The 27,501-nt window shown below is 38.8% G+C and overlaps 1 protein-coding gene across 1 annotated transcript in view; it reads right to left on the reverse strand.

The window, feature by feature from the left end:
- LOC126262274 (mediator of RNA polymerase II transcription subunit 27) overlaps window positions 1-27,501 on the reverse strand; it is a 73,713-nt gene that overhangs the window by 23,164 nt on the left and 23,048 nt on the right. The window contains exons 2-3 of the mRNA XM_049958789.1: window positions 9,751-9,895; window positions 9,550-9,674 (exon numbers count right to left, since the gene is read on the reverse strand). Coding sequence (XP_049814746.1) covers window positions 9,550-9,674; window positions 9,751-9,895 — 270 coding nt within the window. The remainder of the gene's footprint in view (window positions 1-9,549; window positions 9,675-9,750; window positions 9,896-27,501) is intronic.

Consider the following 27,501-nt stretch of genomic DNA (forward strand, 5'->3'; position numbering starts at 1 on the left):
AAGACCAGACAGGATCACGAACAGTTTTGTCAAAACTCAGCTACAAAATTGTACACAGAGGGAACCATTCAGACTCCAAACAGATAAGGTAAAGATGCCAACAGTACTGTCAACTTAGGTCCACAGACAGCACTACAAATGGCTGGAGATGTTTGGTAGAATACCCACAAGCTCATCCCTGATGACAAAAAGACAAATGACCCGCTACATCACACAGACTAATGATGACAAATAGATGACAGCTAAACAAATGGCCCCTTTACTGTCCCACTTTCCCATAAAGAAGTAGTATTAGCAAATACACAATTAAAGAATAAGAAGACTCCCAGTCCAGTTGGCACACACAGAAGCCCTCAAAAACACAGTTGTGCAAATGACCCCTGTTGTACAGATCACCCCTTTTCTAACAGTATTACTGAATGGACCACTGTTGCAAGTTAGGGTCTCTGCCATGTGGAAAACAACAAAAGTAGTATTTATCAAAAAAACAGAGGATTGGAACCCAACAGACCCAAAGACTTAAAGCCCTATCTGCCTCTTGAACACTTTAGCTAAGGTACAGGACAGGCTCCAGTGTAATCGAGTACAGTCACACAGGAGGCTCTTTGGCATTAGTCTACATCAATATGGCTTTACACCAAAAAGCTCCATAGATGATGCAGTAAATCACAAGCTGGAAATAATACAGGATACACAAGAAAAATATGCAGTAGCAATAGCTATACACAAAGCTGGTACCTTTGACAATCTCTGGCGGCCTGCCTTGTTCGCAAAGCTATGAGAGGTGCGGACACAAACACTCCTATTTTATAAAGAGTACTCTATGGCTTTGGCCACTTACCAAGCTTAGGTTTACCATGAATCTCTCAACCAGAGCAAAGTCCCAAGTTACTGTAAAAAAGCACAGGTGACTCCAGTATATAAGAAAGGTAAAAGAACAGACCCGCAAAATTACAAACCAATATCCCTAACTTCTGTTTGCTGCAGAATCCTTGAATGTATTCTCAGTTTGAATAAAATAAACTTTCTTGAGACTAAGAAGCTTATTTACATGAACAGCAGGCTTTTAGAAAGCATTGCTTCTGTGAATCAGCTTGCCCTTTTCTCACATGATATACTGAGAACTATGGATGAAGGGCAATTGCAGATTCCTTACTTCTGGATTTCCAGAAAATATTTAACACAGTGCCCCATTGCAGGCTGTTAACAGAGGTATGAGCAGATGGAATTAGTGCACAGGTATGAGAGTGGCTCGAAGACTTCTTAAATAATAGAAACCAGTATGTTTTCCCCGATGGCAAGTATTCATCGGAGAAAAGGGTATCGTCAGGAATATCCAGGGAATGTGATAGGATCACCATTGTTCTCTATATACATAAATGATATTCAGCGGACAGGGTGGGCACCAATCTGCGGCTGTTTGCGGATGATGCCATTGTGTAAGGTAAGGTGTCAGAGTTGAGTGACTGTAGGGTGATACCAGACACTTAGACAAAATTTCCAGCTGGTGTGATGAATAGCAACTCGCCCTAAATGAGGAAAAATGTAAGTTAATGCAGATGTTTAGGAAGAAGAGACCTGTAATGTTCTGATACAATATTACTAATGTCTTGCTTGACCCAATTATGTCGTTTAAATACCTGGGTGTAACACTGCAAAGTGATATGAGGTGGAACAAGCATCTGCAAACTGTGAGAGGGAAGCCAAGTTGTCGACTTTGGTTTATTGGGAGAATTTTAGGAAAGGGTTGTTCACCTGTAAAGGAGACCGCATGTAGGACATTGGTGCAACCTATTCTTGAGAACTGCTTGAGTGTTTGGGATCTGGACCAGGTCGGATTGTAGGAAGACATCAAAGCAATTGAGAGGTGGGCTGCTAGATGTGTTACTGATAGGTTTGAACAACGTGTGTTACGGAGATGCTTTGCGAACTCAAATGAGAATTGCAGGAGGGAAGGCAATGTTATTTTTAAGAAAAACTATTGAGAAAATTTAGAGAACCAGCATTTGAAGCTGACTGCCGAACGATTCTACTGCCGCCAACATACATCGCGCATAAGGACCACAAAGATAAGACACAAGAAATTAGGGCTTGTACAGAGGCATACAGATGATCGTTTTTCCCTCACTTTATTTGCAAGTTGAACTGGAAGGGAAATAACAAGCAGTGGTACAAGGTACCCTCCGCCACAAACTGTACAGTGGCTTGCGGGGTATCTATGTAAATGTAGATGTAGATGTAGAATGGCTTAATCACCTACTGCAATGACAAGCAGGAACACTAAAGGTTATCAAGAAAATAACTAAGGGATACCCACAAGGCTCAATCTGCGGTCCAGTTTGCTGGGATATTGCCACAGAACCACTCCTAAGTAATCTCGATGAAGACGGTATGGTTAAGGGTATAGTAACTTGTACACATGACTTGCTAGTAGTAATTACCACAAACTTAAGAGTGCAACTCAAAAGCAAGGCAACACAACAACTTGTCAAAACAAGTCGCTGGTGAAACTATAACGAGCTCACAAATGCGAGAAATAAGGCAGTATACCTACCGATCAAGGGGCACTGCAGTGAAAACCATCATTAGGCTGAACGACACTAGCATCCAGAGAAAAACAACAAGATACATAGAGATACCTCAACAAATGACTGACATTCAACAAGCACATAAGACTTCCAATGGAAAAAGGTAAGACTAATGCACAAACTTGCCATGCTAAACTCAACTTACAACAGACTACCACTACAGACACTATGAATATATCATACAGCTCTCTTTGAGTCTATTATGTGCTCTGCAGCAAGTGCTTAGGCACATCACGTATCTCTCATGAATCACGAAATCACTGTGAGAAATGAACAAAGAATGGACAAGGTACGTGAGAACAGGGCATCATACTGTAGAAAAATGCCAATTAAATCTTTGGAAAGTTGAGACATGGCAAAAGTAATGAGAAACATCTGACACTGGCCATTGGGTATTCACTATACTGAACATTGATGAACAGTTGAGGCTCAACATGTTGACCCAAGTCGCAGTATGGTACACTTCCCGACAGGCCATGGCCCTTACCCTACACACAAATCTGCTCCATTTTGCCCTTAGTCAAAGTGATAAGTGTGAAGGTGGGGCACATGGGTCCCCCAAACACATAACACTGATGAAATATCAAGTGAGTTACACAAGACTTATGCACAGCAACAACCATATACAAGGTCGTGACCAGACACACACCCTACACCACAACACAATACATGGGACAAAAGAGAGTCAAACATTGATATGAAAAAAGATGAACATACAGATACATATGATGACGAACATACCAGTACCATCACATATGGGTACATTTAGAGCATAGTAACAAATGGTTCAAATGGCTCTGAGCACTATGGGACTCAACATCAGAGGTCATCAGTCCCCTAGAACTTGGAACTACTTAAACCTAACTAACCTAAGGACATCACACACATCCATGCCCGAGGCAGGATTCGAACCTGCAACCGTAGCAGTCGTGCGGCTCTGGACTGAAGCGCCTAGAACCGCTTGGCCACCACGGCCGGCGCATAGTAACAGATCATGACTAAAACAATATTGCAATAATACACATATTTAGAAATAAATTGGTACACAGAAATAAAACAAACAAATCATCTTGTTTCTACATAGTAAAATAAGTAATTCCTTACATCTTTGGATCATTATTTTCAAACATCTAACTGTGTAATATGTAAACTGTATAAAGTACAAACTTTGAAACATGTGAACTTTATAATATTGTACACAAAAATACATATGCAGTATAATACGAATCAGCTACACAAACATGAATACACAACACACATAAGAAGTGCCCTTCAGAGAGAAGGCTTGAGGTCAACCTTCCGAGACTTCTCACCCACATATAGTGTAGGCAAGTGGAGGAAGTAATTGCAGTAACAAGTAGTACTGTCATATTTCATACACAAATCATGTATAGCTAATCTCACTACATACATACATACATACATTAGTACCCAAAGTAGAACAGAATATGCTAATTCAGCTGAGACAGGCTCAAAGTGTTTACTAAGGCCTTACACTTGAAATAGGAATGTAAAGGGATCTCTTTTGTTATCTAAATCTTTCCTTTCATCTATTGTGTACTTCTTAAGAATATAGTACAATTTGTTTTCCTCTTCTAACATGTACTTTATGTATCACATTTTTAATTAACAATGTAATTATGTAAAAGACAAGAAAAATAACAGCCCTGAGAGAAGTTGTAGAAAAAGACAAAGGGTCTGTCTGCAGCTTGTTACTAGTTTTTAGTAGTGAACGACCCACCATAGTTACCAAGGTGGTGGGTCACTCTGTAATGTTAATTAATAAATGAATGAATAAGTAAATAAATAACTGATTGTCTTGTCTCACAATGAGATAAATATATTAACAGTTATGGTGATTACTTTTTAAATAATAAAGAGTGTACTTACTTTTCCCATCTGCCTCATTTTCATTTGACTGCCCCTTATACAACCACATTATTGGGAGAAAGGTGCAACAAATATCCAGTGGCACAAATACTTTCAATAATTGGATGACAGATTTTTTAATCCAACATGCTAAGAAAACATCAATGGATTCCCTTTTCCTCCACACTTAACTCCAGTCAAACACATACTATTACATCTACATTTAAACTCCACAAGCATTAACTATCACAAACACTTCCCAATTTTTCTGTTCCATTCACAAAAAGTGCTTGGGAAGAATATCTTCATCATCCTGTGATTTATGTAAGGGAGAAAGTAATATATTGCCATACCCTTCTCAGAATGCTTCTCCATGATGCAGAATATCTGTTTTGCATTGTCTACCAATGTAGTTTGATTACTATCTCCATGATGATGATGGTTTGTGACGCACTGAACTTCATGGTCATCAGTGCCAGCACAAGTTCCAATCTCTCCAGTTCCAGTCTCACCACTACTCAAACGATGATGAGATGATGAGGACTACGCAAATACCACGTCCCCGGGTGGAGAAAATTCCCAACACGGCCGTGAATTGAGCCCAGGACCCCGTGATCCAGAAGCAACAATGCTAGCCACTAGGTCATGAGCTACAGACCCATCTCCATGATGCTCTCACATTTACTAAATGAACCCACGACAAAAGCCACCTCCTCCTTTTATCTTCTTTCTCTCTTCTATTTCTCTTAATTTGTATGGGTACCAGACCAACAAGGGATTCCTATAATTGGCTGGACTGCAGTCTTGTATACATACACTTTCATGGGCAGTGGTTAAAATTCTTCCAACATATTTCCATCTGATATCTACCTCTCCTATACTTGCATGTGATCATTCCACTTTCGGTCACCTCAGTTGATTAAATGCAGATATTTTACAATTGTTACTGTTTCTAGTGATGTACTGTCAATAGTTAATCAAATATTAATGGACTTCACTGCCTACTTATAACAAGGATCAACTATCAGTCCTTGGACTAATACTTTCACTACAATTTTGCAGTGTTGTAGCTTTCCTATGTACAACAGCACCAACTGCAAACAGTGTCACAGAGCTTCCAGGTCATTTATACATATAATGAATACTAGTAGTCCTATGAACACTTTTGGGTGTGTGGAAAGTTATACTTACATCTTACTATTTTGCTCTATGACAAAAGAGACGGTGAGTTCCGAAAAGGTTATACAAATACCCAGGGGCGGTTTCTGAGGTAGTGCCGCTGTGCTGTGGCACCACTTGTATAAGAAAAGAAAAGGAAATCTATGTGAACTGCGCATAAAACATTGTTTTGGAGTATGTATTTTCTGATTTGAAGAGGTGTGTTTTGCCGTGAGCACTCTTGTGGCAGTTTTCTGAAGCTTAGAGCCAACTGCAGAGTGGCATCGTCTGCCATCATAAGTGCTGTGTGAAAGGCTCGGCCATTGGTTTCTACCCGCTTCTTATGGCGGAGGTGTAGCCACAGCTATTCTGACTCAGAGCTTGACATTCCTTCCGCCAGAGAGCAGTAGAGTAAAGGACCTTTAGAAGCTCGATCTGCCATCTAGTGATCATACATCAGGGTGCAGATTTCTTATAATCCAGTTTTACAATCTTTCTTCAAGTTTATGCTAATGCATTCCTCAACACTAATTAATGCTTAATTAAATTGAATACAGAAATAATACACTTAAATAGTGTTATAAAAAGCTATATGTAATTTGAATATAATTATGCCCTTAGATTTTGAAACTAAGAGGCATTATTTCAATATTGGTGTATTTCACAACAGCAGGGCTATTGTTACAGAACAAAGAATTAACATATTCATCAACTGTTGAGGATCTGTTTTCCAAACAAAGGTGTAGTATTTCTGTGTATACTCATTACGTTTGTGTAGTACAGTTCTGTACAAACATGTTGAAGTAATTGCGAGATCAGGTAATTGACCATATATAGCTGCCTGCACAGTGTTATCTGCAAGGGAAAATTCACTTGACTGTGAAAATAGCAAACATGAACAAAGTAAATGAGTTGTTAAAAATGACATTTAGTGACAGGACACTCACATAAAAACATTAGGTAGGCCACTCCTAAATTTGAATCTGCAGCAGCAAACAAAACATCGATCCGTAAGTTCAACAGAGAAATTTACCAAAAGAAGAAATGGATTTGTGGTTGTGAAGAAACCAACGCTGTTTTTTATTTTCCTTGCGTGTTATTTGCGGGAAATTTTTATTGGTGTAAGACCGAAATAACTGATATTTGGCATATATGGTCTACAATGAAAGTACATAAAATGTCAATGTGATACATAAATAATGTGTCTAGTCTTTCATTTCTAGGCAAAATCAACATTCAGCAGAAATTAGATTCTCAATATAGACAAATGACAGTCACAGCAAATGTACAGAAAAGAATAGAAATACATTGAATTTAATTGTAAACTGTATTTGGTTCTGTGGTGCTCTGAAACTGGCTCTTAGGAGCCATGATGAATCTGATGCTTCTCAGAATAAGGGTGCTTTTCACAAGCTAATTCTGTTCAGCGTGGAACTGGATAAAGATCTTCAAGTTCATCTCATTCAAGCATCAGTGTTCAAAGGCATTTCTAAGACAGATCAGAACGAACTACTGTGATGCATGTTGGAAGTGCACCATGACAAAGTTCGTAAGGAAATAAAATGTGCTGATTATGTTGCAATAATTGCGGATGAAAGCACAGATGTGTCTTGTGAATTTCAATTGGTTATTGTTTTGCATTATGTTGTTGAGGGAAAACCTGTTGAAAGATTTTGGAACTTTGTTAATTCAGAAAGTCAGAATGCTCATACTATAGCTGAGAGTATTCTGAAAGAAACTGAACCATTAATGGGCAGTGATCGAGCAAAACTAATAGTTCAGAGTTACAATAGTGCAAATGTTGTTAGTGGCAAGCTGAATGGGGTTCCGAAATTAAAGAAAAATATCCAAATGCAAACTACATGCATTGTTATGTCCAGCTGTTCAACATTATGTCTATGGCAGTCTCTTTTAATCGCAAAGCTTGCATCTTTTTTGCACACCTTTCAGGTAATTATTCTGTCTTTTCTAACTCGTCACAGAGATCAAAAGTATTGCATAGCATTATTCAAAAAAGCTTGCCCCCGAGTGTGTGACGAGGTGGAATTACCATTTGCGAATAGTAAAATATGTTTTTCAAAACAGGGAAAATATCTTACTACTGTTGTGAAAGTCACTGAAACAAGTGAGAGCATAAAACTATCTTCTACTATTCAAAAAGCTGGCTCATACAAACAAAGACTGCAAGATAACAAATTCATTTTCTGGCTATCATTTTTCTATAAGATAATGCCTCATGCAGACATACTTTTTAATCAGCTTCAGAAGAAGATAACCAAACCGACCACAGCAATGCAAGACAACCAGAACTTTGAATCAGTAATGCAAAACATCAGAGATGACATTGACTCCACCCTTAATGAGATTAGTTTTGAAAATGACGAAACAATGCCTGTCAAGAAGCCAAGAATTCTGGATGGGCATAAAAAGGAGATGCTTTGGAGGTGTGCAATGCCATCCTTTCTGAAATAAAATTACATTTTCAGTTAACTGGACACCTCATTGCAGCCAAATTATTTGATGTAAATCAGTTTGACAAATACACAACAGATTTTTCAGATAAATACTTTGAAATTAAAGACACACATACATTTCTGGAAAAAAGAAAGTTGAAGGGTGAGCTTCAAGTCTTCTATGCTAGGCCTGAGTTGAGAGCAGTTGCTGACACAGTTCCATTTCTTTCACTGATTCTAGATCCCTATCTCAACATCAGAAGTTGAGTGGTGTGTTTCAATGCTCAAGAGAATTAAAACATACCTACGAAACACCATGAAAGAAGAATGTGAGTGCCTTAGGGATGCTGTCCTGTGAAAATTCATTTGTGTGTACAATTGAACATTTCAATTTGAGATGACAGATTTATTTGCCACCAAGAAGGAGCGATGAATCAATTTATATCATTACAACTAATTATTTTGAAACTGTCTTCCCAAAGTTATGGAGTTGCTGCTTTTGATGAGTACAATACTTTTAGTTTTAATGTTGGTAATCTGATTAAATTTGCTTCACGAAATCCAGATTACAGGTTTGAATAATTTATACATTCTGTATTATTTCTCGTACTGACACTCATGTTGTAGCGGACACTTTTCTGGCAGCCAGCCACGAACATAAAACAAATTAGGAGTTCTGGCTGTCGAGGGGAGAAGAGGGGAGTGGGTGGACAGGCCATACCTCCCTCTCACTGGGCTGGCAGCCTACGACCAAGTTCTGTGCTCCTGGGAAGGCAGAACTGATGTAATAATGTACATATGGATTGCTGATTCCATCTGGTGTTGCGAGAGTCATATTCAAACCCTGTGATGGAGCAAGATTGCTCTCTGCACTTATCTCGAAATGAGAAAAGGAAACAACCCGCAAGCATAATTCAAAGCAAAGTGGAGCACATAAATCATTTGGTAACAGATAGAGTGCAATTGTTAGCTGAGACTGTTGGTGTTATTTAGTGGTAGTTCATGCCCAATCTCCACCGGTATCTTAAGTAAATATACATGAAAACACCCCTTCCTTACAACTGCCACATAAAAGTGGCCGAACATACCCTGTGAGAAGTGAAGAATTGGCTGTTAATATGTGTGCGAGAGAGGGGAAACGCGCGGACCGTGACAAGGCACCTCAGACCATGCGGCTACCCCGTGCGACCATAAACACACAAACTAAAATTAATAATTACAGACAAAATCCAGTATGTACCACTTAAGCCTCTCTCCCAAGTATCAAGGAAACAATTACTAGTATATGTATAATAGTTGACACAGGCATACTTTCACATGTTTCACATCCTATGCTATACTGCGTTATCAGGCATGTCATGTTGGAGTCTCACGTTAGTAGACACACATTGCAATTCAAATATGGACCAAAATAAATATGGTGTTTTTGATAACTTAAAAGAATATTAACTTTAAATATATTTTTAATGAGAAAAACTTACTGTGGAAGAACATTATGACTGCTCTGTACATTACGCCGTCTCTTCCCACTACTTGCAATCACGTATGATCGTTTTAGCTGGTTCTGGCTCAGAAGTGCAAAAGCAAGATTGCTGTATTCGTGGACCTGAAACGTACAAGTTATGTCAATGTTCAATTAAATATTACATCTCAGCAGCACCCATCATCATAACTGCAGTTACCTTATCTGTCCATTTATAGCTGTTCACCAGCTGTGGGTACAAGGCCTGCCTTTCCTGAGTGCTTTCCTGACTGAGAAATGTAGTGTTACCAAGGCTAAAGGGTCCTGGTGGTGGTGTTAGGCTGTTCACGGCCTGCTCAACTTCTCTGCAAATAAGATTTGGTCTTATTTTATTTTGTTGTAGTGTGTTCTATAATTAAAGCAGAGTCAAATCAAAGAAGGTTATATAAGATTTACAAGAGAGATCATGTTAGAACAATTACAGAAGCAGTGGACAGCTCTCTTAGAACACTGATAACAACAGACTGGGTAACAAAGGTGAACAGCTTTCCACACAGTGTGTACTTTATCACATATATGGTACATCTGACAATTAAAATATATTTATATACATACAGAAAATGTAACAGCAGGTAACAAACAGTTTGCTTACATAACTGGGAGAGGGGGGGGGGGGAATGAAGAAAAGTTAAAAATTAACTTAGTGTTGAAGAAAATCTGCTACCACTTACTTCTGGTGGTTTATTTAAAAGACACTTGGTTCCGGGCTTATGAACATCCTCATGTGATTACATTCAGTTTCACCTTTACACATTCAGTTGTTGAATTAAATACAGATTGAGTTTATAATCACCTGAAGATGGGTAGAAGTCCGAAACCAGTTACATATTAAACAACTTCCTTCAAATGTGGCTGGTGGCAGGTTTTCTTCAACATTATTGTCTAACAGAACAGTCATGGACCCCAAAACCATCCATTATGAATAAACTAGTACTGAAGTCATACGGCAAAAAACCTTCTGGTTATACAATGGTTCCCATATCTACATACATACTCCACAAACCACCATACAATAATGGCAGAGGGTACCTTGTACCACTACTAGTCATTTCTTCTCCTGTTCCACTCACAAACAGAGCAAGGAAATAATGACCATCTCAAAGCCCCCATACGAGGCAAATTTCTCACATCTTACCTTCATGGTTCTTACACAAAATACACACTGACAGCAGCAGCATCAGTCTTCAGCTGGCCTCAAATACCAGTTCTCTAAATTTGTGCAACAGTGCCTAACAGAAAGAGCAACTTCTTCCCTCCAGGGGTTCTCATCTGAGTTCATGAAGCATCTCCATAATACTTGCATCTTGATCGAACCTGTTTAACATGACCTTGTAGGAATCCCAAATATTCAGACAGAATCCAAGAATGGGTCGCACTAGTGTTCTATACACCTTCTCCTTTATGGAGCTATACTTTACCAAACTTCTCCCAATAAAACAAAGTCAAGAATTTGCCTTTTTTACTATCAATCTAATGTGCTCATTCCTTTTCATATCACTTTGTAACATTACACATAGACATTTAATTTGAGTAACTGTGGCAAGCTGCAACCTTAGTAATGATGTATCTGAACATTACAGGACTTTTTTTTCCTACTCCTCTGCAATAACTTAAATTTTTCAGCATTTAGAGTAACCTGTCATTCATCCCACCAACTAGAAATTTTGTTTACGCCATCTTGTATATTTCTACAGCCACAAAACGAGTGCAACTTCTCATACACCACAGCAAATAGTGATACATTGCTGCTCATCCTGTCTGTCAAGTTATTTACAAATATGGAGAATAAAAGTGGTTCTGTCACACTTCCCTGGGTGCCCCCGACAACATCCTTGTCTCTGATGAACACTTGTCATTGACGACCATGTACTGGGTTTTAATATTTAAAAATGCTTCAATACACTAACATACCTGGGAATCTAAACCATACGCTCGGATCTTCATCAACACACTGCAGTGGAGCACAGTGTCAAATGCTTTCTGGAAATCTAGGAATATGATCTGACTGTTGCCCTCCATCCATGGTTTGTAGGCTATCATGTGAGAAAAGGGCAAGCTGAGTTTTGAGCAAGCAATGTTTTCTACATCCATGCTTTTTTATGGACAGTCACTTTTCTGTCACAAGAAAATTTATTATAGTCAAACTCAGAATGTGTTCAAGAATTGCAATGACGGTCATACAGTAAAGTACGGGAAACAACTATGTTTCTTCTTTGCTGACATCATTGAGTAGTCTTATTTTCATCCTTGATCTCTTCTATAATTATCACAGAATAAATAGTCTTGATAATATGTGTTGCTGCAAATATTGTGTATGTGAATTCCACTCATTACTAAGTCAATTTTATAATGTGTTAAAGGACTGACAGGAGTCAATATAAAAAATGTTATGTTCCCAAGAAGAGATTACTGAAGTTTCCATTTGTATAAAGTATAACTTTAAATGCGAACATTTTTAGGTTAGGCTTTACCGTGACTGTTACTGACATTAAATGAAACAATAAGTTCACTGTTACCAGTCACCGTTTTATTTATTTCCACGACGCGTTTCGAAGGTTTAAACCTCCATCATCGGGTGGGTTTACATTAGTAAGTATTACATTTGTGTGTGTGTTGTGTTACGATTTTTGGAGGAACTTGTGGCACTGCCTAGTAGAGAAACGAGACACTATTTCAGAATATGGTTTAGGATAACTTTTGACGAAAAATTAAACTGATATCTAATGGTAAATATTAAATAAGTAAACTACAGTACCTTCAGTGATCACAGGTTCCTTTTGCTGTCGTAACACATCACATGTATACTGCCACATTTGTAAACAAATATGGCGTCTGGAATCAGCTGGGTGCAAAGTTCGTATAACAGAAGTGAAGACATACTCGCAAAGTGCAAAGAATATACATCATAACAATATTATTACAGAATAATTGCTTTAAGCATTTGGCGGTGTTTGTTTTGAGGGGTCAAAATATATGTGTGTGTAGGTCGTATATAAATCCAATTCTGACAAGTTAGAACAGCAAACATTCGTACTCGTTTATACAATCAGGTGAAATGTTAAAATGGCTTAAACTTCATTCTTATTGATAACAATTAGGTGAAATGTTACAGACTATAATTACAATGATCATATTGGCTACAACAGTAAAATCATACATACATTACATTCTTTGATTGGGGTTAATAGACAGATGTGAAGTGAGGGGCTAGAGGCAGAAGGAGGGGTAGAGAGAGAAAAAGTGTGTGTGTGTGTGTGTGTGTGTGTGTGTGTGTGTGTGTGTGTGAAAGGGAGAGGGAGAGGGGGGGGAGAGGGAGAGAGACAGAGGGGGGGGGGGGAGAGAGAGAGAGACAGAGAGAGAGGAAAAAGTGATTATTGAGAGGAAACATTTACATGGCAAGGAGTCTTAAGATTGCATGTTGCATATAGTAGCTGCCTAAAGGTTGGAGTAATACATTGGTTAATGCTATGAAATATGCAGATAGATATACATTTGTGCCAGTAGTTGATGTACATACAGTTTTAAGCTGACAAGGGGTACAAGCTGTTGGTGTGATGAATTATCTGTGAATGAGGTCAATCTCGTGTACTCTTGGCAGCTGTCAATATTTATGGTAAATATTAGGTGTGTGTGTGTGTGTGTGTGTGTGTGTGTGTGTGTGTGTGTGTGTGTGTGTGTGTGTGTGCATTTTATGAGTGTAGGCAGTCGCTGAAAATGGAGCCATCCAAGAAGCAAGAAACATTGTAACAATGAGCCCACAAGCACCTTACCTTAGATCACAGCCAAAGATCCACAAAAACGGGACCCCCATCAGGCCCATTGTGAATAGGAACAGCCCAACATTCAAGCTCAATAAAATACTCTTCAGAATTCTCAAACAAGCATACACATTCAATAATGAGAGAACACTTAGAAACACAACAGAATTTACACAATATGTCAAAAACATACAAGTACCTGATGGAGCCACACTTGCCTCATTTGACATACAAAACCTATATTCCTCTGTGCCAATAGACCCCACACTACAGATAATTAATGCCAACCTACATAAACACAAAAATATCCCTTCAACTCACATTAATGAACTAATGGACCTGCTTGAATTCACACTTTCACACAACTATTTTAAATTTAACAATAAAATCTACCAACAAACAGATGGTCTGGCAATGGGCTCAAATCTTTCCGGATTGCTAGCAGAAATATTTATAAGTAACCTAGAAGACAAAATCCTGAATTCCAATCACCACCTCCTCAAAAATATCATCTACTACTACAGATATGTAGATGATACCATCATTTTAACCAAAGGCACTAAAGATGACATCAGTGAGTTGAATCAGTTTTTCAACAACTCCCATGAAAACATAAAATTCACAGTTGAACACCAAAAAGACGACAGTATAAATTTCCTAGACCTTACCATTACAATAAAGAATAATAGGCATCAATTTGAAATTTATCGGAAGCCTACCACAACACATACCACAATCCACAACTCCTCTTGCCACCCCGCAGCACACAAAATGGCGGTACATGATTAATAGAGCTATCCAACTACCACTCTCAGAAGATAAATGTGATAAAGAAATTGAAATAATAAAACAAACAGCTATTGAAAATGGTTATAACAGCTCCATAGTAGACACCCTAAAACACTCAATAATGGCAAAGGAATCACAACACAATAAACAAAAAGAAAATAACATCTTCCATACAATCGCCTTTCTGGGTAACATTTCATACCAGATTGCCAATGTCTTCAAACGGAAAGGCATAAGCATATCCTTTACAACGGACAACAAGATTGGACAGAAGTTACCCCACAACATCGGCACACGAAACCCACTTCATCACACAGGTGTATACAAAATTGAATGTTTGGACTGTGACTGCTTCTACATAGGCCAGACAGGCAGATCATTTGAGATTAGGTTCAAGGAACACATGGCGGCACTAAAAAACAAAAAATATCACACATCAGCAATAGCTACACACTTGCATGAAACAAAACACCATGTTAACAACACAAGTATTAGCATCCTACACATCCAACCAAAAGGCAGAAAACTAGACATCCTTGAAACACTCCAAATATACAAACATCAAATGAAACAACCAGAATCTATCTTAAATGACAAAAATGACAATATTTACAATAGTATCATCTCCATTTTCAGCGACTGCCTACACTCATAAAATGCACACACACGCACATACACACACACACACACACACACACACACACACACACACACACACACCTAATATTTACCATAAATATTGACAGCTGCCAAGAGTACACGAGATTGACCTCATTCACAGATAATTCATCACACCAACAGCTTGTACCCCTTGTCAGCTTAAAACTGTATGTACATCAACTACTGGCACAAATGTATATCTATCTGCATATTTCATAGCATTAACCAATGTATTACTCCAACCTTTAGGCAGCTACTATATGCAACATGCAATCTTAAGACTCCTTGCCATGTAAATGTTTCCTCTCAATAATCACTTTTTCCTCTCTCTCTCTCTCTCTCTCTCTCTCTCTCTCTCTCTCTCTCCCCCCCCCCCCCCCCCCCCTCTCTCTCTCTCTCTCTCTCTCTCTCTCCCTCTCCCCCCCCTCTCCCTCTCCCTTTCACTCACACACACACACACACACACACACACACACACACACACACACACACACACACACACTTTTTCTCTCTCTACCCCTCCTTCTGCCTCTAGCCCCTCACTTCACATCTGTCTATTAACCCCAATCAAAGAATGTAATGTATGTATGATTTTACTGTTGTAGCCAATATGATCATTGTAATTATAGTCTGTAACATTTCACCTAATTGTTATCAATAAGAATGAAGTTTAAGCCATTTTAACATTTCACCTGATTGTATAAACGAGTACGAATGTTTGCTGTTCTAACTTGTCAGAATTGGATTTATATACGACCTACACACACATATATTTTGACCCCTCAAAACAAACACCGCCAAATGCTTAAAGCAATTATTCTGTAATAATATTGTTATGATGTATATTCTTTGCACTTTGCGAGTATGTCTTCACTTCTGTTATACGAACTTTGCACCCAGCTGATTCCAGACGCCATATTTGTTTACAAATGTGGCAGTATACATGTGATGTGTTACGACAGCAAAAGGAACCTGTGATCACTGAAGGTACTGTAGTTTACTTATTTAATATTTACCATTAGATATCAGTTTAATTTTTCGTCAAAAGTTATCCTAAACCATATTCTGAAATAGTGTCTCGTTTCTCTACTAGGCAGTGCCACAAGTTCCTCCAAAAATCGTAACACAACACACACACAAATGTAATACTTACTAATGTAAACCCACCCGATGATGGAGGTTTAAACCTTCGAAACGCGTCGTGGAAATAAATAAAACGGTGACTGGTAACAGTGAACTTATTGTTTCATTTAATGTATAAAGTATTACTTGTTCAGAAACTGATAAATCAAGATCATTAGTATACAAGTTGCATAAATTTTCATTGCCTTTCCTCGTGATTTACTGTATTTTATGCGTGTTCACAGTGGTGTTATCGTATTTATGTTAAGTAAAACTGAAGATTTATTTGTGGGAGCAGCTGACCATATCTGTCTTTGGACAGACAATCAAACACTGATGAAGATACAAAGAACGTATAGAAAGCATTATCTAAATCATGTTCAACTGTAAATTCATCTGTATACTCAAAACTTCTTGGGCCAAACTGCTAAACATGCATGGTGAAATTTATAATCAGAATTAAAAAATAGGAGTTTGTTTAATTGTATCAGCCTACTACAATACATCTGAATTTCAGACTGGTTTCTGTTAAAAATATGGAAATGTATTTGTGAAAAATTGTGTTACTTGCTCAACAAACCTGAAGCACTGGTAAGAAAATGGATGATGATCTGGTAGCTGTGATTATACTAACAAGGGACTATTCCCAAGTGTCAATAAATACTCTTGATGAAACTTGGCAGGTGCATAGAGGGGGCAAAATAATGCAATATGTATTTTCTGCCTGTGGCTAATTTCACTATATATTAGGTTTGGACAGAATATTTTCGAAATTATTATGTATAAAAAATGTTTCTTGTATAAAAGTTGATACGTAATTATGTTGTTGTTGTGGTCTTCAGTTCAGAAACTGGTTTGATGCAGCTCTCCACGCTACTATATCTTGTGCAAGCTGTTTCATCTCCCAGTACCTATTGCAACCTACATCTCTCTGAATCTGCTTATTGTATTCATCTCTTGGTCTCCGTCTATGATTCCTACCCTCCATGCCGACCTCCAATTGGCCAAACTGGTGATCCCATCCCTTGATGCCTCAGAACATGTCCTACCAACCGATCCCTTCTTCTAGTCAAGTTGAGCCACAAATTTCTCCTCTCCCCAATTCTGTTCAATACCTCCTCATTAGTTACGTGATCTACCCATCTAACCTTCAGCATTCTTCTATAGCACCACATTTCGAAAGGTTCTATTTTCTTCTTGTCCAAACTATTTTTCGTCCATGTTTCACTTCCATACATGTCTATACTCCATACAAATACTTTCAGAAACGACTTCCTGACACTTAAATCTATACTCGGTGTTAACAAATTTGTCATCTTCAGAAATGCTTTACTTGCCATTGCCAGTATACATTTTATATCCTCTCTACTTCGACCATCATGAGTTATTTTGCTCCCCAAATAGCAACACTCATTTACTACTTTAAGCGTCTCATTTCCTAATCTAATACCCTCAGCATCACCCAATTTAATTCGACTACATTGCATTATTCTCATTTTGCTTTTGTTGATGTTCATCTTATATACCCCTTTCACGACACTGTCCATTCTGTTCAGCTGCTCTTCCAGGTCCTTTGCTGTCTCTGACAGAATTACAATGTCATCGGCAAACCTCAAAGTTTTTATTTCTTCTCCATAAAATTTTAATTCCTACTCCGAATTTTTCTATGTTTCTTTACTGCTTGCTCAATATACAGATTGAAAACATCAGGGAGAGGCTACACCCCTGTCTCACTCCTTTCCCAACCACTGCTTCTCTTTCATGTAACCCGACTCTTATAACTGCCATCTGATTTCTGTACAAATTGTAAATAGCTTTTCGCTCCCTGTATTTTACCCCTGCCACCTTAAGAATTTGAAAGAGAGTGTTGCAGTCAACAATGTCAAAATCTTTCTCCAAGTCTACAAATGCTACAAACATCAGTTTGCCTTTCCTTAAGCTATCTTCTAACATAACAAGAAACCACAACGGAGGAGTATCTGTTGAGAGGACCGACAAACATGTGGTTTCTGAAGAGGGGCACCAGCCTTTTCAGTAGTTGCAGGGGCAACATTCTGGATGATTGACTGATCTGGCCTTGTAACACTAACCAAAACAGCTTTGCTGTGCTGGTACTGTGAATGGCTGAAAGCAAGGGGAAACTACAGCCATAATTTTTCCCGAGGGCATGCAGCTTTACTGTATGGTTAAATGATGATGGCGTCCTCTTGGGTCAAATATTGTGGAGGTAAAATAGTCCCCCATTCGGATCTACGTCGGGGACTACTCAAGAGGACGTCATTATCAGGAGAAAGAAAACTGGCGTTCTACGGATTGGAGCGTGGAATGTCAGATCCCTTAATCGGGCAGGTAGATTAGAAAATTTAAAAAGGGAAATGGATAGGTTAAAGTTGGATATAGTGGGAATTAGTGAAGTTCGGGGGCAGGAGGAACAAGCCTTTTGGTCAGGTAAACACAGGGTTATACATACAAAATCAAGTAGGGGTAATGCAGGAGTATATTTAATACTGAATAAAAAAAAAAGTACGAGTAAGCTACTACAAACAGCATAGTGAACGCATTATTGTGGCCAAGATAGACACGAAGCCCATGCCTACTACAGCAGTACAAGTTTATATGCCAACTAGCTCTGCAGATGATGAAGAAATAGATGAAATGTGTGATGAGATAAAAGAAAAGCTGACTGGAATTCAAGTATAGGAAAAGGGAGAGAAGGAAACATAGTAGGTGAATATGGATTGGGGGTAAGAAATGAAAGAGGAAACCGTCTGGTAGAATTTTGCACAGAGCATAACTTACTCATAGCTAACACTTGGTTCAAGAATCATAAAAGAAGGTTGTATACATGGAAGAAGCCTGGAGATACTAGAAGGTATCAGATAGATTATATAATGGTAAGACAGAGATTCAGGAACAGGTTTTAAATTGTAAGACATTTCCAGGGGCATATGTGGACTCCGACCACAATTTATTGGTTATGAACAGTAGATTAAAACTGAAGAAACCCGCAAAAAGGTGGGAATTTAAGGAGATGGGACCTGGATAAACTGAAAGAACCAGAGGTTGTACCGAGTTTCAGGGAGAGCATAAGGGAACAATTGACAGGAATGGGGGAAAGAAATACAGTAGAAGAAGAATGGGTAGCTTTGAGGGATGAAGTAGTGAAGACAGCAGAGGATCAAGTAGGTAAAAAGATGAGGGCCAGTAGAAATCCTTGGGTAACAGAAGAAATATTGAATTTAATTGATGAAAGGAGAAAATGTAAAAATGCAGTAAATGAAGCAGACAAAAAGGAATATAAATATCTCAAAAAATGAGATTGACAGGAAGTGCAAAATGGCTAAGCAGGAATGGCTAGTGGACAAATGTAAGGATGTAAAGGCTTATCTCACTAGGGGTAAGATAGATACTGCCTACAGGAAAATTAAGGAGACCTTTGGAGAAAAGAGAGCCACTTGTATGAATATCAAGAGCTCAGATGGAAACCCAGTTCTAACCAAAGAAGGTAAAGCAGAAAGATGGAAGGAGTACATAGAGGGTCTATACAAGGGCAATGTACTCGAGGACAATATTATAGAAATGGAAGAGGATGTAGATGAAGATGAAATGGGATATACGATACTGCGTGAAGAGTTTGAGAGAGCACTGAAAGACCCGAGTTGAAACAAGGCCCCGGGAGTAGACAACATCCCATTAGAACTACGGACAGCCTTGGGAGAGCTAGGCCTAACAAAACTTTACCATCTAGTGAGCAAGATGTATGAGACAGGCGATATACCCTCAGACTTCAAGAAGAATATAATAATTCCAATCCCAAAGAAAGCAGGTGTTGACAGATGTGAAAATTACCAAACTATCAGTATAATAAGCCACGGCTGCAACATACTAACACGAATTCTTTACAGATGAATTGAAAAACTGGTAGAATCCAACTTCGGGGGAGATCAGTTAGGATTCCATAGAAATATTCGAACACGTGAGACAATACTGACCCTATGACTTCTCTTAGAAAATAGATTAAGGAAAGGCAAACCTACGTTTCTAGCATTTGTAGACTTAGAGAAAGCTTTTGACAATGTTGACTGGAATACTCTCTTTCAAATTCTAAAGGTGGCAGGGGTAAAATACAGTGAGCGAAAAGCTATTTACAATTTGTACAGAAATCATATGGCAGTTATAAGAGTCGGGTTACATGAAAGAGAAGCAGTGGTTGGGAAGGGAGTGAGACAGGGGTGTAGCCTCTCCCTGATGTTATTCAATCTGTATATTGAGCAAGCAGTAAAGGAAACAAAAGAAAAATTCGGAGTAGGTATTAAAATCCATGGAGAAGAAATAAAAAATTTGAGGTTTGCCGATGACATTGTAATTCTGTCAAGAGACAGCAAAGGACTTGGAAGAGCAGCTGAATGGAATGGACAGTGTCTTGAAAGGAGGATATAAGATGAACATCAACAAAAGCAAAACGAGGATAATGGAATGTAGTCGAATTAAGTTGAGTGATGCTGAGGGAATTAGACTAGGAAATGAGACACTTAAAGTAGTAAAGGAGTTTTGCTATTTGGGGAGCAAAATAACTCATGATGGTCGAAGTAGAGAGGATATAAAATGGAGATTGGCAAAGGCAAGGAAATCGTTTCTGAAGAAGAGAAATTTGTTAACATTGAGTATAGATTTAAGTGTCAGGAAGTCGTTTCTGAAAGTATTTGTATGGAGTGTAGCCATGTATGGAAATGAAACATGGACGATAACTAGTATGGACAAGAAGAGAATAGAAGCTTTCGAAATGTGGTGCTACAGAAGAATGCTGAAGATAAGGTGGGTAGATCACGTAACTAATGAGGAGGTATTGAATAGAATTGGGGAGAAGAGGAGTTTGTGGCACAGCTTGACAAGAAGAAGGGACCTGTTGGTAGGACATGTTCTGAGGCATCAAGGGATCACAAATTTAGCATTGGACGGCAGTGTGGATGGTAAAAATCGTAGAGAGAGACCAAGAGATGAATACACTAAGCAGATTCAGAAGGATGTAGGTTGCAGTAAGTATTGGGAGATGATGAAGCTTGCACAGGATAGAGTAGCATGGAAAGTTGCATCAAACCTGTCTCAGGACTGACGACGACGACTACAACAACAACAACAACAACATAAGCTGTAGGGTCAGTATTGCCTCACATGTTCCAACATTTATACGGAATCCAAACTGATCTTCCATGAGGTCAGCTTCTACCAGTTTTTTCCACTCATCTGTAAAGAATTCGTGTTAGTATTTTGCAACCGTGACTTATTAAACTGATGGTTCAGTAATTTTCACCTCTGTCACAAACCTGCTTTCTTTTGGACTGGAATTATTATATTCTTCTTGAAGTCTGAGAGCATTTCACCTGTCTCATACATCTTGCTCACCAGATGTTAGAGTTTTGTCAGCACCGGCTATCCCAAGGCTATCAGTGGTTCTAATGGAATGTTGTCTACTCCCGGGGCCATGTTTCAACACAGGTCTTTCGGTGCTCTGTCAAACTCTTCATGCAGTATTATCTCCTATTTCATCTTCATCTACATCCTCTTCCATTTCTATAATATTGTCCTCAAGTACATCGCCTTTGTTTAGACCCTCTATATACTCCTTCCACCTTCCTGCTTTCCCTTCCTTGCTTAGAACCAGGTTTCCATCTGTTTTCTTTTCTCCAAAGGTCTCCTTAATTTTCCTGTAGGCAGTATCTATCTTACCCCTCGTGAGATACGCCTCTACATCGTTACATTTGTCCTCTAGCCATCCCTGCTTAGCCATTCTGCACTTCCTGTCAATCTCATTTTTTGAGATATTTATATTCCTTTTTGCCTGCTTCATTTACTGCATTTTTACATTTTCTCCTTTCATCAATTAAATTCAATATTTCTTCTGTTACCCAAGGATTTCTACTGGCCCTCATCTTTTTACCTACTTGATCCTCTGCTGTCTTCACTACTTCATCCTTCAAAGCTACCCATTCTTCTTCTACTGTATTTCTTTCCCCCATTCCTGTCAATTGTTCCCTTATGCTCTCCCTGAAACTCGGTACAACCTCTCGTTCTTTCAGTTTATCCAGGTCCCATCTCCTTAAATTCCCACCTTTTTGCAGTTTCTTCAGTTTCAATCTGCAGTTCATAACCAAGAGATTGTGGTCAGAATCCATATCTGCCCCTGGAAATGTCTTACAATTTAAAACCTGGTTCCTAAATCTCTGTCTTACCATTATATAATCTATCTGATACCTTTTAGTATCTCCAGGATTCTTCCAGGTATACAACCTTCTTTTATGATTCTTGAACCAAGTGTTAGCTATGATTAAGTTATGCTCTGTGCAAAATTCTACAAGGCAGCTTCCTCTTTCATTTCTTCCCCCCAATCCATATTCACCTACTATGTTTCCTTCACTCCCTTTTCCTACTGACGAATTCCGGTCACCCATTAAATTTTCGTCTCCCTTCACTACCTGAATAATTTCTTTTATCTCGTCATACATTTCATCAATTTCTTCATCATCTGCAGAGCTAGTTGGCATATAAACTTGTACTGCTGTAGTAGGCATGGGCTTTGTGTCTATCTTGGCCACAATAATGCGTTCACTATGCTGTTTGTAGTAGCTTACTCTTACTTTTTTTTTATTCATTATTAAATATACTCCTGCATTACCCCCACTTGATTTTGTATTTATAACCCTGTGTTTACCTGACCAAAAAGCATGTTCCTCTGACCACCGAACTTCACTAAATCCCACTATATGTAACTTTAACCTATGCATTTCCCGTTTTAATTTTTGTAACCTGCCTGCCCGATTAACGGATCTGTCATTCATCGCTCCGATCCATAGGACGTCAGTTTTCTTTCTCCTGATAATGGCGTCCTCCTGAGTAGCCTCACTCGGAGATCCGAATGGGGGACTATTTTACCTCCGGAATATTTTACCCAAGACGACGCCATCATCATTTAACCATACAGTAAAGCTGCATGCCCTCGGGAAAAATTATGGCTGTAGTTTCCCCTTGCTTTCAGTCATTCGCAGTACCAGCACAGCAAGGCCGTTTTGGTTAGTGTTACAAGGACAGATCAGTCAATCATCCAGACTGTTGCCCCTGCAACTACTGAAAAGGCTGCTGCCCCTCTTCAGGAACCACACATTTGTCTGGCCTCTCAGCAGATACACTTCCATTGTGGTTACACCTTCGGTACGGCTAACTGTATCGCTGAGGCACGCAAGCCTCCCCACCAACGGCAAGGTCCATGGTTCGTAATTAACGTTCTCGAAAACTGTATAATGAAATTTTGTAATAACTTGAAATTTTGCAAAATACTCTATTACCATTAATTAATTTTGAAAAATGAAAATTTTTGTTACAAAATAAATTAAAGTAGTTTTCATGCTGCATACACTCATGTGTAACAAAGCTGGTTTCTGGAGTACCTTTTTTGGAAAATAATCTGTATAGAATGTGCTGTCAGTGTATTTTCAATTTACCTAATGAAAATATGTTAACATTCATTAGTAGTCTAGTTATTTATTTTACTTATGTTTTATGTTTAAAATTAAACAATGGAAAATCCAGGATGGAATGTTACCGTTTAGCAGAGATGCTGCATTGCAATAGGCACAACAAAAAGACTCACAAAATAAGCAGCTTTCAGACAACAAGGCCATTGTCAAAAACAAACACACACACACACACACACACACACACACACACTCACTCACACACACACTCACTCACTCTCTCTCTCTCTCTCTCTCTCTCTCTCTCAAGTGCAACTCTCACACACATGACAACAGTCTGCAACAGCTAAAGCCACACTCATAATCTCCACTATATGGTTAATATGAGTAGCAACTATCCTTTTCATAATATTGTTATACTTAAAATTGTTATTTAACATTTTTCATTCATTTTGTGTTTGTTTGTTAGTTTACCATTTCACATACATGCATTCCCTTAAGTGAAAATAGTAAGTAACTCATTACTATAATACAAAATCATTACAATAATGATAATCTGTAAATAAATGTTTAAAACTTAATGTTTTCTTTCACTAGGCATATTAAATGAACAACATTTCGCCGCATAATATACATGACAGAGAACACGATACAAAAAAAAAAGTTCAGCAAGATTTCAAATTGTCTTGGGTGATCCTCTAAATATCCTGATTCAGACCATGCATACTTCAGTACAATGTAAAACCTTGGTGAAGAGAGTTGTTTATGTACTAGTGACTGCAGCTTAGTTATATTGTTTCTCAAGGGAGACTGACACCAAAATCATTCAACAGAACTAGACTTGGAAATCTTCACACAAAGTACTTTCAACATTGAAAACCATATACATCTCATGAATTTACCTGTGCCACTGAGTTCTTTGGGATCACAGAAAAAATTCCCTATCCTTAGGTTCTTTCACATTGATCACATTAAAAATCCAGCAACACAGATTATTCTCCCTCACTGGGAAAGAAAACATCTTTCAAATATCTTTTGACCGGACCAGATGTTCGTTTACCAGATTATGATGCTCCCACAAAGTTTGGGCTTGAACAGATTCTCGAAATCTTGGTCCAAACACACCATTAGTTTCTTTTAAAACTGTGAAAAGGTGGGTGGTCAGTGTGAAAAAACTGTTTTGACCATCATACCCAAGGACGAGAAACTTATTCACCTAGTGATCAATGGCACAGATACAGATGTGGTACATATCATGTATGTATGTATTTATTAAAAGAAGAAATGGCAGATGGTCCGAACTGGATGAACATCAATTTAGAGCCACATATTTCTTGCATAAAAGGAAAACAGTCTCAACAACCTTCTCCTAAAACATACTCTGCAAACCACCATGTAGTGTGTGGCAGAGGGTATCCTGTACCACTACTAGTCATTCCCTTTCTTGTTCCACTTGCAAATAGAATGAGGGAAAAACAACTATCTATACGTCCTAATTTCTCATATCTTATCTTTGTGGTCCTTATGTGAAATGCATGCAGTGCCTGTAAAATCATTCTGCAGTCAGCTTCAAATGCCGGTACCCTAAATTTTCTCAATGCTGTTCGTCAAAAACAATGTCATCTTCCCTACAGAGATTCTCATTTGAGTCGCAAAGCATCTCCATTATACTCGTTTACGTTGAACGAACCTACCAATGACAAACCTAGCACTACATCTCTGAATTGCTCAATGTCTTCCTTTAATCAGACCTGGTGGGGATTCCAAACACTCGAGCTACACTCAAGAAATGGTCACATTAGTGATCTACATGTGGTCTCCTTTGTAAATGAACTACACTTATCTAGAACTGTTCCAATAAATTGAAGTTTACCATTCACCTTCCTTACCACAATCCTCACATGCTCGTTCACATTCATATTGCTTTGCAACATTATGCCCAGATATTTAACTGATGTGACTGTGTCAGGCAAGACACTACTAACACTGTATCTGAACATCATGGGTTCATTTATCCTACTCATCCTTATTAACTTACATTTTCTACATTTAAAGCTAGCTGACATTCATCAGACAACTAAAAATTTTGTATAAGTCATTTAGGACACTCCTACAGTCACTCAACTTCCGACACCTTCCCATACACCACACCATCATCAGCAAACAACTGCAGATTGCTGCTAATCCTGTCTGCTAGATCACTTGTGTATATAGAAAATAATAGCGGTCCTGTCACACTTCCCTGAGGCACTCCTGGCGATACCCTTGTCTCTAACGAATACTCACTATTGAGAGCAACATACTGGGTTCTATTACTCAAGAAGTTTTTAAGCTACTCACATATCTGGTAATCTATTCCATATGCTCGTACCTTTGTTAACAGTCTGCAGTGGAGTACTGTGTCAAATGCTTTTCAGAAATCTAGAAATATGGAATCTAAGTGTTGCCCTTCAGTTATCGTTTGCAGCAGTATATCACATGAAAAAAAGGGTCAGCTAAATCTGTACTCTGTAGACCTTTTTGAAGTGCATGGCACAGGGTATGTCCCATTGTACAAGTTGTTAGGGTTTCCTCCAGTTCCATTCGTATATGGAGCGCAGGAAGAACGATTGTTCAAAAGCCTATTTGAGTGCTGTGATTAATCTAATCCTATCATAATGGCCCCTACAGCAGCAGTATGTTTGGGGTCATAACATATGCCTCTAGCCATCATTCGAAGCTGGTTCTTGAAACTTTGTTAGTAGACTTTTTTGGGATAGTTTCTGTCTATCTTCAAGAGTTTGGCAGTTCAGTTCCTTCAACATCTCACTGACACTCTCGTCTGTTGGTCAAACAAACCTGTAACCATCCACACTGTCTTCCTCCTATATGTTCAATATTCCTTGCCAGTTCTATTTGAGCAATATTCTAGGTCGGTTCACATGAGTGATTTGTAAGCAGTCTCCTTTGTAGGCTGATTGCACTTACCTAGTATTGTACCAATGAACCGAAGTCTGCTACCTATTTAATCCATGACTGAGCCTATGTGATAGTCCCATTTCATGTCCTTACTAAGTATTACACCCAAGTATCTGCATGAGTGTATAAATTCTAGCTGTGGCTCATTGATATTACAGTCATAGGATACTATGGTTTTTCATTTTGTTTAGCAAACAATTTTGCATTTATGAACATTTAAATAAGAGACCAGATTACCATGAGAATAAAAAGGAGAAACCAGCTGCTCTGCAACACATTAAAACCTCCACCCTAAACACACTAGGGTGGACGACACAGAGGGACAAAGGACATGTGCTAAACTTAGAGCAAATGATAAAACCCACCCACACGAAAAAACATAAAACTAAAGCTGCTGTTGAGACATTGTCACTCAACACTGAACGTATGGTGCTGGGAAAGTTAAAAGTCCACCGCAGAGCAGTTAAAAGTGAGCAGTCCAGTAAGAGGTGGATATCCGTCATTTGTGAGCCACAATGACAGCGAGGTGGGTCCTCGCAATGGAGGAGGTAATCATGCGTAAGCCATGTATGGTCAATGCAGAGCTGGCAGATGACAACTGATTCCCTGCGAGAGGACTGCATGGAAGACTTCCACACATTCGTAGTCTCCTTAATTACACACAGTTTGTTGTGCATAGTGTTACGCCATTCCGTCTCCCAAAGCCAAAAAAACCTGTGGCATAAGAAATAACGCAGGTCAGTTTCGTAGATGCCTATCTCCAGAAGAGGTTTCCGCATAGCCTGTTTGGCCAGCCTTTCGGCAAGTTCATTGCCTGTGATTCCAACGTGTCCTGGTGTCCACACAAACCCCACTGAATGACAGGACCATTCCATGGCATAGATGGACTCCTGAATGGACACTACCAATGGATGGCAAGGGTAGCATTGGTCCATAGCTTGTAGGCTGCTCAAGGAGTCAGTACACAGAAGAAATGACTCGCCAGGGTATGAACGGCTGTGATCAAGAGCACGAGATATGGCTGCCAGCTCTGCAATGAAAACACTGCTGCCATCAGGTAAAGAGTGATGTTCAATATGTCCTCCATGAACATACACAAAGCCTACGTGACCATTAGCCATTGAGCCGCCGGTGTAAACCAATTCACGGCCCTGG

The sequence above is a fragment of the Schistocerca nitens genome, chromosome 1 (assembly GCF_023898315.1).
Source record: "Schistocerca nitens isolate TAMUIC-IGC-003100 chromosome 1, iqSchNite1.1, whole genome shotgun sequence".
NCBI lineage: Eukaryota > Metazoa > Arthropoda > Insecta > Orthoptera > Acrididae > Schistocerca > Schistocerca nitens.